At 38.7% G+C, this 18,558-nt stretch overlaps 1 protein-coding gene across 1 annotated transcript; it reads right to left on the bottom strand.

Annotated features, from left to right (window-relative positions):
- Positions 1–774: 774 nt before the first annotated feature.
- On the bottom strand, positions 775–11,859 carry LOC113127499 (sodium/potassium-transporting ATPase subunit alpha-1-like). The gene is made up of 23 exons (XM_026302161.1): positions 11,723–11,859; positions 10,355–10,456; positions 10,104–10,163; positions 9,509–9,610; positions 9,249–9,350; positions 9,043–9,156; positions 8,556–8,690; positions 8,313–8,430; positions 7,207–7,475; positions 6,782–7,090; positions 6,356–6,490; positions 5,918–6,110; positions 5,638–5,813; positions 5,423–5,559; positions 4,379–4,529; positions 4,088–4,256; positions 3,756–3,910; positions 3,548–3,671; positions 3,122–3,267; positions 2,885–3,015; positions 2,505–2,606; positions 1,464–1,555; positions 775–902 (listed from the first exon to the last, which is right to left on the bottom strand). The coding sequence occupies exons 1-23, from the start codon at positions 11,732–11,734 to the stop codon at positions 874–876; spliced, it is 3,063 nt and encodes a 1,020-aa protein (XP_026157946.1). The 5' UTR covers positions 11,735–11,859; the 3' UTR covers positions 775–873.
- Positions 11,860–18,558: the final 6,699 nt, after the last annotated feature.

The following is an 18,558-nucleotide window of genomic DNA, read 5'->3' as shown; positions in this document are numbered from 1 at the left end:
AGCACCACCTCACAATGGACTGATCCTCCATTGACCTAAATATGGCTTGCAAGAGCTTTGCTCTATTAATTACCCATTTCCATTTTCCCTTTAACTGTAAAAAAAGTAGTTTGATGCCAGATGAAGTTTGAACTGAGTTTTTAGCCTTTAATATTTAAAAAAAGATCTAATCTTACCAAATTATTGCCAGCACAAAGCATTAGCTGATTTTGAATATGATGATCAGCAACTACACTTAGTTAAAAGCACACAAAGCAAACTAACACTTGCATTTGATTTAATGTTTCAGTCACATTAACCTGGTGGTCACTTTTTTTTCATATAGAAGATAATGCATTTTTTTATGCAATTGAAATCTGTATTGGAATTTGAATTACAAGTATGATCATAGTTTTGTTAAAATAAAATTAAAGGTAATTCCCTAATGTGGTTTTGGCTAATTTTCCAGTTAACTACTCATAGTGTAGTTTATGTTTCAACTGTGTCTCTGTTATTGTTTTATAAATTCATGCCCTGTCTTCATATTGAATTTCAGGCCTGAAAATTTGGGAATTGTTGAGGTACGTAATTCTCTTGCATGGATCACCGGACCTGACTTACTGGTACATCTACTGAACCTTGCAACAATATCCTGTCCCAAAAAGCCTTTACACCCACCATGTGTCAGTGAAAATTTCATGCAAAGAAACAAATGTCCAAGGAGCTTCAAGGTACAGTGGTAAGTAAATCTTTTATTGTGAAAGTCATGAACAACTTAATTTATCCACACTTTGTGTTTCGGGGGGTCTGACTAACATCTCAGAAAGATATGTATATTGACAGTAAATAATAAATGACTAATGACTCCTCTCTCCATGACTGTATTGTGTTGACTCAGTAGTATGTCTCAAGCTCCACCCAGCCTAGAAACCACAAGAGAACCATTAGGGGCATCACTTTTGGGATGTTTTGCCTCACATCTGTAGTCTTAATTATTTTACTTGTCTATCACAGCCAAATCCAAAGAAGTAACATGACAGGATGGATGACTTGTTGGATCTTAACAGGTTGTGACCTTTGCCCTCAGTTTATATGATTACATCATAATCCAACATCATAATCTCCTTGACATAACCAGTCCCATTTTGGATCTGGTCCCAACTTGGTAGCAGAATTTGTTAAACCCTGTGTTAAACCCCCATTCATTCATTTGTTTGGTCTTATTGCCTCTCTTAAGAAGGATCAGTTCTTAGCCTGCATTTGGTTTTATGCAATTTTCCACAACCTGTCAGATTCAAGGACCTCCAGCAGTGCAACAAGTTTCATCACAGCCAGAGTAGGTCTCTGATTTCCAATTTGGCGAAAACAATACAATCCTGGCCTCCTCATCCACCTACACTCCCCACCAAATACAACAATATACAAACATACAAACAGTTTCACTAGCCTAAAAAAGCAAAAAGCAAAGTAAGTAAAGGGCTTACCTCCTGGGTTGCGCCTGAGGATATATTTTCGGATTTCATCATAAATGAAGATGAGGAAGGAGTAGGGGAAGGCACAGAACCACCAAAGTGGCCTAAATTGTAGATGGAGAGAGAGAGATTGATTTACAATGGAAATACAGGGAATAAAAAAAAGACAAACACTTCAGAAAGCTGAGTTTGTGGTGAGTAGCTCTACACACTTCTGACTGGCTTGCTGGTTCTCTGAAAGCAGATAAAAAAGCTATATAGGCAAACATTAGGCTTTTCTGAAACTAAAAACTTAGAATGCATCTAATATGACAATGCTCTAACATTCTGTCTATGTATTAATCTCATTGAGAATCATCTGTCAGCACCTGAAAACTCAAACAAAAACCTTTAATGCATAGCTCCAAATGAAAACCTAAAATATCTATTTTTATTTTCTAATTAGCGTTTTCTTATCTTATGTTTCTTATTGCTGTGCTTTGCTAGCCACTATAGCTTACAGACTCAATATTAGGACTGGTGCAGCAGGTTACCTCTCATCTTCACATGGAGCAAAATATCAAAATGGACAAAAAGTTTGATGAGAAGTTAGCGACAGTCACTCAGACAGAAAGGAGGACAAGTCCAGGTCCGTCAAATATCAGCAGACATGCAAAGAGAAAGGTGAGTGGGTGGGAGAGGTAGGACAGAATGGAGTCAGAAGCAAATGAAACCAGATGGAAATATAGATAGAAAGGAGAAGCAGGAGATTTCAGCTGTGTGTGAAACTCCTGAGCAAATGAGCTTAATGTGACCTGACTGATTTTTATTTTATCCCATGTAGTGAGAAACATAATACTCAGAGTCGTCACATGGAAAATGAGACCAGGTCAACCAGAAAGCCTAGAGTGAAAGGAAATGATATGCGTAATGCATAACTCTGTCTCTCTGTCATTAAAAACATGCCTGGGAAGCTTATGTATTTTAGTTACATTTTTGTAAATACATTATCACTTTTGAGAGAACAATTACAGTATGGGTATGTATTTGTGTAAGTGGGTGTAGTTTACTCACTTGAGAGGGTACATTCTGAGGGCAATATCCATACCCGGGCAGTATGACAGGAAAGCAGCCAGGGCTGTCTCCTCAAACAGACCAAAGGTGAGGACACGGTTCCTGTAAAAGCAAAGACTTAAAACAGTTAACACAATCTAAAATCAGTGATTTATTAATCTAGACTGATTTACAGTTAAGGTAACATCTAAATAAAAAAATACTTTAAAATATAATAGGATCACTAAAATCCTACAATCCTACACAAAAACTACAATCAGAAATTCTATGTTGAGGAACACAATAATATAAATATTAGGATAGAAATGGTTTCAACTAAACAATCCTGATAAAACCGAGGAAAATTTTGTATCAGGATCAGTATCACCATGTGTACATACTTCATTCCTTGCTGAATGATGGAGTTCCTCCTGGTCTTACAGATGAGGAGATCGGTCCACTGGACGATCACAATGCTGATAAAGAAAGCTGTGTGACAGGTGAACTCGACAATCTTTCTGCGCTCATATGTCTGATGGATATGAAATTCATGACAGTGAGTGAACTATTTATTAATTCTGGCTTGAGCATTATGAGAGACCACAGCATTACTACTTAGTAACATCAGCCTGACTGACCCACTGCTGTCCATAGCTGTCTTCTAGGTCATTTATGTATTTGTCATCCCAGAGCACTCTGATCCCCAAAAGGTCCATGGGGAGGAACCCGTTCTCAGCCAGGATTACAAAGTATGTGAAGAACCCACCTACAGCCTGCATCATACCTGACAGAGTAGAGGAGCTGTTATTGTTTAGAAATGTGCTAACAAAACATAAAGAATAGGATTTTTTTTCTAGAGGACTTGGAATTGAAGTGTATAAATATTGTTGACACTACATTACACACACACACACACACACACGCACACACACACACACACACACACACAGAGCAAAGACTTGTACAGTAAACATGATGAGGGGGATATGACTGATTGATTAATTCATAATAATTTAGGAACTTTTAAGAATCTCTTAAGAAGCATCTAAAAAGCTGCTGGTTACCAATTTGTCCATACGACACGCTGATGAGCCTTTCATTCACTAGTTTGTCTGTTTTTGCATTTCTGGGCTGTCTCTTCATGATGTCACTCTCAGCTGTTTCATAGGCCAGGGAAATGGCAGGGATCTGGGAGACAACAGGTAAATATAAAAAAAAAAAAAAGGGACGCAAGTTAAGTACATTAGACCAAACAACAGTCAAAGAGCTCACCATGTCAGTTCCCAGGTCAATACAGAGGATAGTGACAGTTCCCAGGGCCAGAGGGATGCCAGCAATAACAAACAGGAGGAAAGGTGACATCTCAGGGATTTTACTGGTCAGAGTGTAGGCGATGGACTTCTTCAAGTTGTCAAAGATCAGACGGCCTAACAAAGTAATTTAGAAATTATTATTCTGAGGAATGTGAGAACATGCACATGTTATATTGATGCTTGCTGGTTTTTATCATCAAAAAATGATACATTAAAAATTTGATTTGTTTGTGTCAAGCATCACTTGCATTTCCGCATTTCTGCAGGTAGAAGTCTTAACGTAGATCTGACCTTCTTCCACACCAGTTACAATAGAGGCAAAGTTGTCATCCATCAGAATCATGTCAGCAGCCTGCTTGGACACATCAGATCCAGCGATCCCCATAGCAACACCAATGTCAGCTTTCTTCAGAGCTGGAGAGTCATTCACACCGTCACCTGTTACAGCCACAATGGCTCCCTAAAGACAAAGGAAACAAGGGCAAGGTTTAGGTATTTTATAAAGGAAATAATTAGACAACACACAGCTCTGGATTCCAGTTTCAGTCTGTGAAAATGTCTGAAATTAGACTTTATACTGACCTGTCTCTGGCAACCTTCCACAATAATTAGTTTCTGCTGAGGGGAGGTTCTGGCAAAGACAATTTCTGTGTGGTACTTCAACACATCATCAAGCTGCTCTGGGGTCATGTTTTTCAGCTCACCGCCATGGACAACACAGGCCTTGGCATCTCTGGAGAGAAAATCACAGCAGCAATAAGACAAAAGCTGGAAACCAACATCCTGCTTCTGAGGATGGGGTACAACCAGGACATTACACAAAGAAAATCAAGGGAAGATGCCAACTAGGAAAACAGAGAGCTGTACCCCCTTTTTGGAAGTTCTGTAGAAATTAACCATCCATCCATTTTCTATACCCACTTATTCCTTTAACCAGGTTCAAAGGGATCTGCTGGAGCCTATTCCAGCTCTCTTTCAGGTGGAAGGCAGGGGTACACCCTGGACAGGTCACCAGTCCATCACAGGGCCACATACAGACACACTCACACTCACTCCTATGGGGAATTTAGAGTCACCAATCAACCTAACATGCATGTTTTTGGACTGTGGGAGGAAAAGAGAGTACCTGGAGTAAACCCGGAATATGCAAATTCCACATTCCACACAATCCACATACATTATATATACCTGCTTATTCCTAATTAGGGTCACAGGGATCTGCTGGAACCTATTCCAACTCTCTTTAAGTGAAAGGCAGGGGGAAATTAACCATATATTTTTAAAATGTTAATGGTACAGCAGAATGTAATGAAGCTACAAACAGAAATTTCCTGAATGAGGAATCTGCCCAGGATGAAAAAAACTGTTTGGCCACAATGTGAACACACAAGTTAAACTTGCTGATGAAGAAACAGTAAAGTCACAGACTCAGAGCTCAGATTTATTTATCTGCAGCAAATTGATGGTAAAAGCCTTTCTGGCTAAGGCGACTGCAGGGCTTTTTTAGCCAACGGTGATTCAACTTTGCATTTATTAGTACTGGTATTAGTCAAAGTTTGAGAACAGTTTCTACAGTTCAACTCACACAGAAAAAGATCCTTACTGCACCTTAAGAAGTAGACTAACCTGGGGTTGACCTCTGAAACTGGTACATTTAGGCGGGCAGCAATGTCTTCAACTGTCTCATTGCCCTCTGAGATGATCCCCACACCCTGAGCAATAGCCTTGGCTGTGATGGGATGGTCGCCTGTGACCATGATGACCTGAGAAAGGAGGTAAGTTTTATCTTTGACCTGCAAAACTTTCTTTGTGTTTTAAAAATAACCATCTTACAGAAATACCTTAATTCCAGCACTCCTGCATTTTCCAACAGCATCAGGCACAGCAGCACGAGGAGGGTCGATCAATGACATGAGGCCAATGAAGCAGAGGTTCTCAGTGGGGAAGTTCACCTCGTCAGTATTAACAGCAAAGCCCTCTGGGAACTGGTCATCAGGCAGGCTAAAATGGCAAAAACCTAGATATAATAGGGAGAAAATGTTTCTTATTCACTCAGAGAATTTAACAGAGCTTAACAGGACATGGGGCTTTAACAAAAAAACAAAACAAACAAGATCATACCCAGTACTCTCTCTCCAAGTCCTCCCAGCTCAATATAGGCATTTTGGAAAGCATCTTTCATCTCCTCATCCAGAGGCTGCTCTTTGCCCTGCATCATGATGGTGGAGCAGCGGTCCAAAATCCTCTCGGGGGCTCCTTTCATCACCAGGAGGTGCTTGGATTCTCCAGGAGTTGTGTTCTTGTGGATGGAAAGCTGTGGGACAAGAGGAAAGCTGGACCTAAATTACTTTATTACTTACTTTTATTGTCAGTATCTAAAATGTTAAAAGCAATGTCTATTTTAATCGAGTTGATTTAGATAGTTACTAGTCAATAACAGGTCAATGACGGCATACTTGACCCCAGGCACCAGAGGGAGAATGTAAAAATGTATTACTAGTAAACATTTATTATTGTAGTCATATTTTTACAATGCTGGACTGTGTGTGAATTGTTAACCTGGTATTTGTTGGTGGAGTTGAAGGGGATCTCAGCAATCTTGGGGTATTTGTTTCTCATGTCATTAACAGATCCACAGCACAGTTCAATACACTTCAGCAAGGCAGCTTCTGAGGCATCACCAGCTACTTCTCTCTGTGAAGTCAAAGAGAAGACAAAGAGTTGGATCAGTGGGTTTGACCCAGATCAGAAAACATATTACGCCTCTTATTTATTTACAAAATATTGTATATGACAATCATTGAAAAAAAGACTGCGTGTCATACAGATCCACTGATTTCCTCCACCAATTTAAAAAGTGAACTTGAGAACTTGTCTTATTTGTACCAATGGTGACCTTATCTGAAAAGACAAGATTGCACGAAACAGACAATATGAACCAGAAGAGCCCAAGGGAAGGTGCTGCTTGCAAAATAAGCTTTTCACCTTCAGGATGGGAATGTTTGCTTGTTCAGCCAGGAAGACGGCACGGTTGCAAAGTCCAGCGATTCTGGCCAGGGCAGCCCAGGTGGCTGAGCTCCTGTCAAAGGAAGCCCCACTCTGGTTCTCTGTGGTGTCAGCCTTGTGGATCTGGTTGTCAAACCACATGTGAGACACAGTCATCCTGTTCTGGGTCAGAGTCCCAGTCTTGTCTGAGCAGATAGTAGAGGTGGAGCCCAGGGTCTCCACAGCCTCCAAGTTCTTCACCAGGCAGTTCTTCTTGGCCATACGCTTAGCAGTCAGAGTCAGACACACCTGGAGACACAAATCGAGTCTTTTAAAAAGCCTTATATTAAGTCTGTGCATAAACAAAAAACTATATAATCAAGGAATGAGATTTATGCAGACAAGAACATAAACACTAAACTCACAGTGACAGTAGCCAGGAGTCCTTCTGGCACGTTGGCGACAATGATACCAATGAGGAAGATGACAGCCTCCAGCCAGGTGTATCCAAGGATGACTGACAGGATGAGGAAGGTAACACCCAGAAAAACAGCCACACCAGTGATGATGTGGATAAAGTGCTCGATCTCAATGGCAATAGGAGTTTTTCCAGCATCCAAACTAGAAGCCAAGGTGGCGATACGGCCAATGACGGTAGAGTCTCCAGTATTGATGACGATTCCTCTTGCAGTACCTGGACAGAGCAAGAGATTTTTTTGAATCACAGGTTAAATGTAGTCAGGTGGTAAATTTATAAGAAAGAAAGGTAAATCTAAACACTAGAGTTTTAGTATTTTATTTTAAGGAATTTATGAGGCATCAGAAAAAAAAGATATGGTGTTTTTAGTAGCCAGGGGTGTTAATGGCTTGATCATTGTCTCAGTATGGCACAGAACCTTGCATCCTCAGACATCAGCAAACCAACAGCATGTTATTTGTTCTGGCGGTCTCCCATCCAACTACTAACCAGACCGGCCTTGTTTACTTTGTGAGATCTAATCGGATCGGGCCCTCGCAGGACAGTGAGCTACTATGTATTTTGGTGGTCTTATATTTTCTTGTATTTTTACCTGATGTTTGCCCATAAATTTGTCTTGGAAATATCTGTTATCTGCTGGACCATAAAGCTGCAGGAACCCGAGTAACTGTGCTTTGTGTGTTAACACATTTACACAGGCTATATAAATAGCTGTTATATTTAAATATTCTTTACATACATTCACACCCATATAATAGATTAGTGTGCTTCTCAATTCAAACTAGAAATGAATAATTCACTCTGGGCATTGTAACAAAACACTGAATTTGAATGACATCTATTGACAAACATTTCAGCATCACCATAATTCACTTAACTTCTAAGGTTCTGATTTTTTTTTCTTCAACTTACACAGTTTCCTTAAATTTGTACAGCTACATGTGATTAGGGAATATAATCAAGCTTCATTTCCCTATCCTTTTAGATTTAAAATAGTTCAAAAATTAATTTTAACCCTGTGATTTATGTGCCAACCAATGGTTAGTTCTCTACCTTCCACACAGTTTGTAGAATAGAAAGCTATGTTCTTGGTTTCTAGTGGGTTCTCATTGGAGAAGTCCGGAGTACGGGTTTGCGGCTCTGATTCCCCAGTCAGGGAAGAGTTGTCAACCTGGAGGCCAAAAAAATATAGCAGGAATAAAATATCCAGAAAATTATGAATGAAATTTATATTTAATCAACAAGATATGCTACATAAGAATGGCTGTCAGACGAGATTAAATATGAGGTTCAGACCTTGCAGCCGTGAGCAGAGATGATTCTCAGATCAGCAGGAATCCTGTCTCCACCTTTAATCTCCACCAAATCTCCGACCACCACGTCCTCAGTGTGAATACTCTTCTTCTCACCATCACGCACAACCAGGGCTTGCTATGAGGTCAAAGGTTAAATTTTAAAGTAGTTTCTGAACAAAATTTTATATGTAAACATGCATTAGACTTTCTGAATATTATTTTCATGTATCCCCAGCAGCAAAAAGCCATTTTAAATACAAATGATGTCATTGGCACTGTCCAAATTGCACTTCTCTATTGTCCGTGAAGATGCCCAAAATTTCAAGGTTGGGAGTAGAGTGGGGTCTATGGAATGTGAGTCTTAGTGTCCAGAAAGCAGTATTCTCTCTTCTGTCATGGTCCAACATTTGATATGAATAACATTTTGTGCTACTGTATGTGAGAGAACTAAAGCAATAAATGAAGGTACAAAAGTCAAGAAAACTCACACTTGGGACCAGGCTCTTGAAAGAGTCCATGATCTTGGAGCTTTTAGCCTCTTGGTAGTAGGAAAAGCATCCAGTGATAAAGACAACAGTAGCAAGTGCAATACCTAAGTACAACTGCAGGAAGAGAGAAATGTTATTCTTCAAATTATTACTAGTTTAAATTATTTTATAGATTATTTACATGTATGCTAGCAAACAATCCTCACGTTATCTTTGACAGGTTCATCTTCTGAGGCAATCTGGATGCTGTAAGCAATGAAGCAGAGGGCAGCACCAATCCATAGCAGCATGCAGAAACCACCAAACATCTGGAAACAAAAATAAACATCATTCATGTTTCTATACTTTGAGTAAAACAAATCATAGTGAATTTGCATTCCTAAATATTTCACTATTTAAATACATTTTGCTCCTCTGCATGTACAATGTCGCACTGCTCACTGAATTTTAATCACTGAAGTTTTACCTGTTTGCAGAACTTGACCCATTCAGGTGTTGTGGGAGGAGGTGTGAGGACATTTGGGCCATCTCGAGCCAGGATCTCTCTTGCTCTGGAGGACGAAAGACCCTAAAAAAGAAAGAAAATTGTTCCATCTTAAGCATGTGCTATGTCTGTCTAAACTAAGGAAAACAATCACAGAAAAACTTTCCTTTACCATAATGATAAATCATTGACTGTGTGTGACAGGATGGTCGTGTCTATTATCAACAAAATGTTTTTGAAGAAGGTGACAATGTTTGTCGCAATGTTGTGTAAAGGTTTAGGGCCGCTTCACCCACAAATCAAAACAGCAACAACCACAACAACAATGATAATAACAAAACACTTGCTTGTGTTGATCACATCATTAAAAATGTCTGAAAGCAGAATATTAATTACTTAATGTACAGGTATTCCATAATACAGCCCTGTTTACTCTGGTTGCACATAAATAATTTTCATGTCCAGGCCATATAATGTTAAAGGGTCACAAGATGAAACTGTCACCTTCAATCGGTACAACAACACATGTGAGCAGCTCTGATAAGCTCACACACACACCCACATGCAGAGTGCTCACCCTGGTCAGGTCAGTTCCATATTTTCTATAAAGCTCATCCAAGGTTAATTTGTGATCATCCTACAAAGAGAGAGAAAAAGAAGGACATGCATTGCATATTATATCCAAAATCCCATTTGAGTTTAATCACTTTAGAACTCATTTACAAAATCTTGTTTGAGTATTAAGGTATTATTTTACCTTACTGAATTCCCTAAACCTAGTAATAAAGATAATTTATTTTATTTTATTTATTTTATTGATGTGCTCACCAGGGCTACTTCTTTCTTCAGATCATCCATATCCTTCTTCCCTTTACCTTTCTTACCCCTCTTCTCTGAGGTTGGCACCTGTGCGTATTCATCTTTCTCTTTCTAGAAAGATAAAGATTGAACACATGTGGGACAACTGTTCTGAAGCTCACTCATTTGTTGTAAAAGTAAAAACAACAAAACAGTGTCAGTTTCTTGTAAAACTTGATAAGTGTGTTAGAACATAATCAATTGCTACTATGAAAAAAGAAAAACAAAGATGTAAAGTTTTAAAAACTGTAAAAACCAAACAAAACCACAATTTTAAAATTAGATAAATACACTGTAAACCACAATGTCATCACCAAGGGACTAACACTACATTACTAACGAAATTTCACAATGCCGAGGAGGTGCTAAGAAAGGATGCAGTCTCCCCCTATTCATCATTTTATTGAGCTGTTAACTGCAGCCATTCTTCAAAACATATAATTCAAAGGAACTCAAACACTTGGCACAAAACATGAAACTAGTCTTTAAGAAGATGACGTATTGCCGTTTTTTGTTTTGTTTTGTTTTACTAAACCCTCATCAACATTCCCCCAGCCTGTCAGATCTGCTTAAACTCAACTTCACCTCACGACTCAAAACAATGAATGACAACCTTCAGCACTGGATGTACTTCTCGTTATCAATCATAGGCAGAAGACCTACAGTTAAAATGTTAATACTCCTAAATAAATGATTTTCTCTTAAAGAATTCAGTTCACAGTTCACTCCATAATCTCATCAGTTCATCATAATTATCCCAAATGCACCAGAGATTCCTATTCCATCTGGAACAATGCTGACTATTCAATTTTACCTCAACTTTCATTTTTGGCCCTTCTCCCCCTTCTTCTTAAAGAAGTAGGCACCTCATGGTGGCTCAAAATTTCATAGTCATTTATTTTGTATTTTTCAAATTATGAAACACCAAAGTGTGTGGACTATTTTACCTTGGCAACAATAAATGAAAGACTTGCAGAGATATTTAAATATGGACCAAAGGGATGGAAGTGTTGGTCTATCAGTGATCCATGGGTTGATCTGACAACCCAGGACTCATGGGTCAATAAGGTTGACTCCCAAGTAAGAAGATTTGACTGGTGAGATGATCAAATCCTATGAGAGAGTTTGAAATACTCACATACAAGCTGTTTATCCAGAGGCAGGTCAAAATTTACCTGAGTCTCTTTGATCACAATAGCAAGTCAAAAATGATTTGGTTTGGTTGATCCATCACAGTTTAAAAAATATTTCCAAACCCATCTGAAATTTGGTCTGAGCTCAAAACTGAAACTCCTAACCAGCATAAGTTTAACCAGAGCCTAAGAAACAAATACTTACTTTCAGCCCCATAGTTGCAATGTAAATCTTAAAACAGGCAATCTACTTATTTTAAATTATAGCTTTCCAATTGTTAGTCTCTCTGTCTCTCTCTCTCTCTCTCAGCCCCGAGCCCTCAGCGTCCTCTAGCCTTCCACATGTATCAGAGAAGAGAATATGAGATGCTTCATGTTAGCATCCTTTTATATCCAACTCACCTGCCCAGAGTGGAGGAGCTTCAGGGAGAGGAGGAGGGGTGAAACTGGACAGGTGAGTAGTATCATTGAGGAGGGAAGAGGAAGGAAGGGTTGCTCTGGTGCATGGGAGGTCATGGTGAAGGAGGAGTACAGGAGAACGGCAGGGATACATCCTGCTCTACTTCCCTGTGTTGTTCTCACCACTTTCGATTTTCTTGGGGGGGAGGGCGTTGGCTGGCTGGTGAGGGGGGCCGGCTCCTCTAGTCCATAGTCCACATTATGTAGTGAGAGACATTGAATAACTCCAGGTAAGCTGTAGTTCTGAAAATAAAGCATTCTTAGGGATTGTAAAGCTCTTTGTGTTCTCAGTTGTCAAGTGCAATACAGGTGCAGCCCATTAACTGTATTGGTTGCACCTGCTTCACTGTCTCTGGGTTTTGGGTGTATGATCTGTTTTCAATGGTGGTAATTGGCAGTGTTCAAAAGCTTTGCAATTACAATGAATTTAGTTCAGTCTTTTGGTTTGTCCTTCATTTTTAAATGAAAAAGTTTAATGACATTAATAGAAAAAGAAAAATTCATTCACTTCTTTTATATTGGTGAATTTTTCATGACAGCTCACATTTAATCTACCTATCTAAATGGCCAGATAGTGTTGTGAACTTTTTATCATTAACTCAATTTCATTTATTGGTAATTCATATAAATGAATTTGCATTGAATTATTGATGTAATGAAACACAAATCAAATGAACTGAGGGAACTACAGTCTCTACAGTCTGCTACCTTAATTTTTTTCCCTTAAGTTGCATTCTTGTAGTAAGGCAGTATATTGGAGCCTCTGTTGTGGTTCCTGTCACCTATATATAGTTTGTGTCTTTTATGTTTGTAGTTCTATGGATTTGTTGAGGCAGGAAGGGTTGGGTCACCAAATCCAGCTGTCAACCAACATCAACTTTTAAAGATTATGGTTTTGTCATAGGTGATGACCCTGTACTGTCAGTGCAACAGTGGCAGCTGGTTATTTGTTACTTTGCTGGGGAAACACACGCTAAGGGCTCCTCCTTACACATGAGCAATACTGCTATCAATCATGTTGTCAAGTTTTGACTACAGCTAGAGAGGATTATAACAACAGAATCAGAAAAGCAAACTCTAACCAACAACCTAGCTTGGCTTTATCTCGTCTTTTCTCACCACAGGAGGATGCTCCAGAAAACAAAACAAATCTTGGACTTCAAAAACACATAGCCATAATAAAATATTGTACTGACTTGACATTTTCTAATTTTCTGCATACTCTCTAAAAACCTAATGCTTCTGTGATAATTACAGCAAACATGCAACAGTGCACAGTGCCTGGAGGAAGTTGACTGAAAAAAGCATTGAATAAATACACTGGCTTTGGAAGAAAACTGAAATGAAAGAAAAATCACCAATTTATCACTGAATTCCATTTAGAAATGTTGCTGCAATCATATAATAATTCTTTGCTTTGAGACTTTTTTTTTGTGCTTTTACCTTTCAGAGTCGAGAGACTGTGCAGACAGTAAACAGGCAGAGAGACATGAGTCTCCTCAGCCAGAATCGAGAACTAAACTACCCAAAGATCTTTTTTTTAATAGTTCTGAGGAGGATCCAAGACAAGTTCATCCTGAAACTGTCAGGGAGGAAGAGGGACTGTCCTTGCAGGCTAGTTGGAAGGGGTTGTTGCATGTTTGTAGTAAACGTTTGCCTGTTTATAGTCAGCAACCTAGGCTGAAAGGAGGAGGTGTTGATATAAAGATTAAGAGAGAGAAAGGAAGATGGGGGTGTAAAGTGAGAAAATGGGAATTCTGAGAAATAGAAGAGAAGTGACAAAAGGTGGTTAGCAATCGTGAGGGCATCCTTTGTTGTCGTTCTAGCTGTTGTATTGAATGCAGTCCATTGTGCAGTATATAGGCCTAGTGGACCTGCTATGTCAGTGTATTGAATTTGGTTTGTTCAATTCTATTCATGAGGATGAAACAGATCCAGGGGAATGAGGATGGTGATGTAAGAAATAAAAGGAAGACTGGTTGTGAAAATGTTTACCCCTTTCATGCACAGTGGTCACTACAGAGGACAGCTATTTAAAAGCTGTTTTCCTGTATGTGCATGGGTTTGACTGGGCACTTACATATCGCCCACTAAAGTGGATGCTAATGTGTCATCCCATACCCTGTAACCCACTCATCAGTAAGTGCAAGAAAAATATCTGAAAACTAAGATGGCCAATGGAAAGCCAGAAAGGCTGAGTAGCTTAGGAATAGGAATGATTTTACTGTGCACTGACCAGAGTTAGAATCTGTTACTAAATGTAAACAGCTAAGTAACAAAATTTGAAATATTCCATAGTTTATATATATTTTTTCTGTTTTGAGAAGTTGTACCTCCAACTAAAAATGCAAACCAATTTTCCATATATATCCACTCTTGTCAAAGTGCTTTAAACTTTCTATTCAGTTATTTGCATGCACACACACACACACATACACACACAGACAATGTTTGTTTATACTAAAGTACAAATCCCGCAGATGATTTGTACTTTAGTGTATTTATGTCTTTAAAAAAAATCCCATGCATCAGTGATGTCACTTCTGCATCAATAAAACCAAAACAGCCAGCTGAGATTGAGTGACGGCCTCACAGCTTTTCCTGTCCCTGGGGCTTCAGCTGAAGAATTAATGGCTCTTGTTTAACCCCAAACAATAATGTGAACTTGAACAGTGTTGGTGCTGAAGGTATTAAATATGTCACTTCAGCAGCAACAATAATATACATGGTCAAGTACTCATAGTGATAAATTATGTTGTTTTTGTTGTTGTTGATTTGAATCAACCTTCAGTGGACATCATTTTTCCAAGATCATGGTTGTTGTACTCTTGTAATAATTCACTTTGCTTTGAAGATTATCTCCCATCAAACAGGTTTTTCATGTGATAATCCATCCATCCATTTCCTATATTTCCATCCATCCATTTCCTATACCCGCTTATTCCTTAACCAGGGTCACAGGGATCAGCTGGAGCCTATCCCAGCTCTCTCTGGGTGAGTCATCTCCAATTGCAGGCAACCCCTGCAATTGGAGATGACTAGTTCCAAAATGTTAAAGACACTCTCTTTTTTTTACTTGGGCTGGAGGCTGAATTTGGAGTATTTGTACTGTTAATATGAAGTCCATCACTGGTTGACATGAGGTAGGCTTCTCATCCAAACTTAAAACCTTGAACTGGAATCCATATTTAAGTGGTTCATCTGATGCTCTAACAGGAAACAACAGGTTTGTGGCTACATCTGGAATCCCATCAGTGTTCCTGTGGTTAGCAGGAACCTTAAGCAAAACCCTGAAGTTGAATTTTTATTAATGACTGAGCCCTGACACCAGGACGCTGAACACAAGCAATTCCTCAGCCGCTGATCAGGTTAGTACATTAAAAGGTAATTCTAAAAATTAAGATACATATATTCCTGAGACACACTGATGCATATTTGTCTTCTGTGGAATTTGGCATTTTACAGAAGCAAGTTTGAACTAAATTTTGTAGGTTTTCAGTGAGATGGACTCCATTTTACACTTTTAATTAAGAAAGTCAAAGGTTCCCCTGGAGTCTTTCTTAATGCTTAAAGCATTGTGATTAGTATTTTGAGTGATTTCATGTGCAACAGTCTGCTGCTCCTGCTGCGGGAAGTTGGAAGCTACTTGGATTTCAGTGTTTTTCTCAGACCTTTCAGCATATGGACCAACCCACTTGTTGGTCATGTCAGTTGGCCAATTCAGACAGAAATAAGCAGATTTAGTTGAAGAAGTTGAAACTTTTATTCACCAAAATCATAGCAGACCCTCTTGCTTCTGTAAAATGTGAACGTGAAACTAGCAGCCATGTTGAAAACTCAGAGCTCCTGCTGCAATGAACAGTTTTAAGTAGGTTATATAGTTGACAGACCATATGACATATGACAGGTATATGTTAAAATGCATTGCTGTGTCTCAGGAGGATAGTTCCAACACCCGACCAATCTGTGACATTCACAGCTAAGATATCTGCATATTTGCACTGATGCCACATGTAGGCAATTATGGTCAATTCCTGCAACAAACTGGAACCATCCATCAGTATCTTAAAACACACACACACACGCATCAAATCAGATTAAATATTGTTTCAATTGCACTGCAGTGAGTATATGTGAATACGTAGTAGCTCCTACAGAATCCTACACTTACTATTTCTGTAAATACTATCACAGTAATGGTTTCTTGTTTACATCCATATACTTACCTGAATAAATTCCTTATTCTGTCTGATCGGGTGCTTGTATGTCCCAAATGAGGTACAGTATAACAGCTTCTTTGGTGGCTTTAATGCTGTCGTGTCTTGAAATCTGAAACGGTCCAAATAATCAACAAATGCCCATAACAAGAAGTTTTCAAATAGCACATACTTGCTTTAACTGTTTAAGGATGTCTTGAGTAGGAAGATGCCAGGAGCCAGGAAGTGCATTCATCCGGCATGGATATCAACTCAAGAGGCATCAACCCATTAAACTTTGGACCTAAAAAACAAAAAGTTGTATTAAAGTCATAATTAATACACTGTTTATATTCTCCATCTTCATACGCAAATATTTGTCAGGTTTTCCTAGATCATCTTTCATGCTATTAAACACGGAGCTCTGAGATTGAGTCTAGACTCATGTGCTAATAAATACTGCAATATCATTCATCACTAGTTAATAAACTGTAATTGTTAATATTATCAATACATCATTGCTAATGTTAGCAGCAGCATTAGGCCAATAGCAACTTTACCTTACAGCACAGTAAGACGCGTAATATTCAATTATCAGAAAGCTTAATTAATAAATCATTGCTGGGTGATAAAACAAGTCTTACCTTGTAGAAAAAGTAACATACACTGCAAAATGAATGTAAGAGACCCAACAGGCTTGAGATGTTTTGCTGTTAAAAGTGATTAAAGATGACTGATAATAATGACTTTTCAATTAAAATTCACTAGTTTTCTCTTAATAGACCATAATTACATTATATAATTTGTTGCACAGTTAACCAAGCAGCATCAAGGAACAGGCAAAGCATTTACTGATGTCTGGATCGAGACTTCAGGTAGTCATTGATTCCAAAGAATTTACCACAAAATATTAAATGTTTGAATTTTATTTGATTTCATGTATATATATTAATGTTCCTAAAAAAATGGACACTACACATTAAAAGAAGTTCTTTTAAAACTTATTAAATTAAAAATTTACATTTGCTGCTTTCTACTGCTGCCATCTTCATCATCATACTCATTCTGTCACACACATAAAGACACACACCATTTCATGTTTGAGTCCTCTGCTCTGTGAAGCTCTCACAACCTTCCCTCATGGAAAACTACCAGTGCACGTCATGATGGCACTAAGAGAACTGAATAAAGTTCAGCCCTGCTACCAATGTGAGTAAACAATAAACAAACAAATAAAAACACATGGATCATAAAGTAGTTCCCTATAGAGTGCCACTATAACTGCTAATCTTGACAAACCACCTCTAGCTGCATGCTAATGTTACAAATACAATAACCTGAATGAGGTGATGTTCTTAAGCATGTTTGAACATATATAAAAACAATTTTTATTCATGTGAGTGGGAGCTGTTCTTAAATCTGGTATCCAGTTACTATAATACTGCACATGGAACATACACAAAGCCATACACAATGACAGCAGATTAACAGGAAATGAACATGGGGGAGAGGACCTTCAATAACATTAATAAAAGTTTAGAACTCCCTCATTCTTACACCCACACACAACAACAATACCTCAAGTGTTTCCTAGGTGTGTGTCAAACTGGTCAGCTATGATGATACGATGCCGTGTATACACACACACGCACACGCACACGCACACGCACACGCACACACACACACACACACACACCCTCACACACACACACACACACACACACACACACCAACACAAGGGGTTGAGGGAGAAGGGGGTGTTCATAATGACCAGGGTAAACATGAAGTAGATAGCACTAGAGTGGTCTCAGTTCATTTTCACTGAGGGCCTCTTTGCATTAGCGGTCAACAGAGCAATCCAATGCAAACACCACTGTGAGAGACTGACTCTTGAGATCATGGACACACACAAATACTTCTCTGAGCTGACTGTCTTTAACATCTGGTGGGCAACAATAAAATCTTAGAAAAATCTGTTTCAAAATTGTGTAATCCAGTGTATTTTACAGTGTAGTACGTGTACTACTACATACTGCTATAGTGAATGTTTTTCACTTATTGGTGGTCACATTTTGCTGTGAAAATGTCCTAAAATGTCTCTTTTTCTGTGACATATAAACAACAGTGTTTCTCTTTATCAAAACTGTTTTATTTTTAATTCTTGCCACCTCTAACCTACCTAACCTACATATTCAACACCAGGCCTGAAGTTTGTGAACTGTTGAGGTAGATAATCCTCTTGCATGGATCAACGGACTTGGTACATCTACTGAACCATGCCACAACATCCTGGATCAAGTCCCCATAAAGCTGTTTTGCCCTATGTGCATCAGAAACCAAAGAAAAGTTGCATTCAAAAGAAACAAATGTGCAGGCAGCCTCAGTG

The sequence above is a fragment of the Mastacembelus armatus genome, chromosome 2 (genome assembly GCF_900324485.2).
Source record: "Mastacembelus armatus chromosome 2, fMasArm1.2, whole genome shotgun sequence".
NCBI classification, from domain to species: Eukaryota; Metazoa; Chordata; class Actinopteri; order Synbranchiformes; family Mastacembelidae; genus Mastacembelus; species Mastacembelus armatus.
Note: the sequence above shows the minus strand (reverse complement) of the source record. Positions and strands in the feature narration are given on the sequence as shown.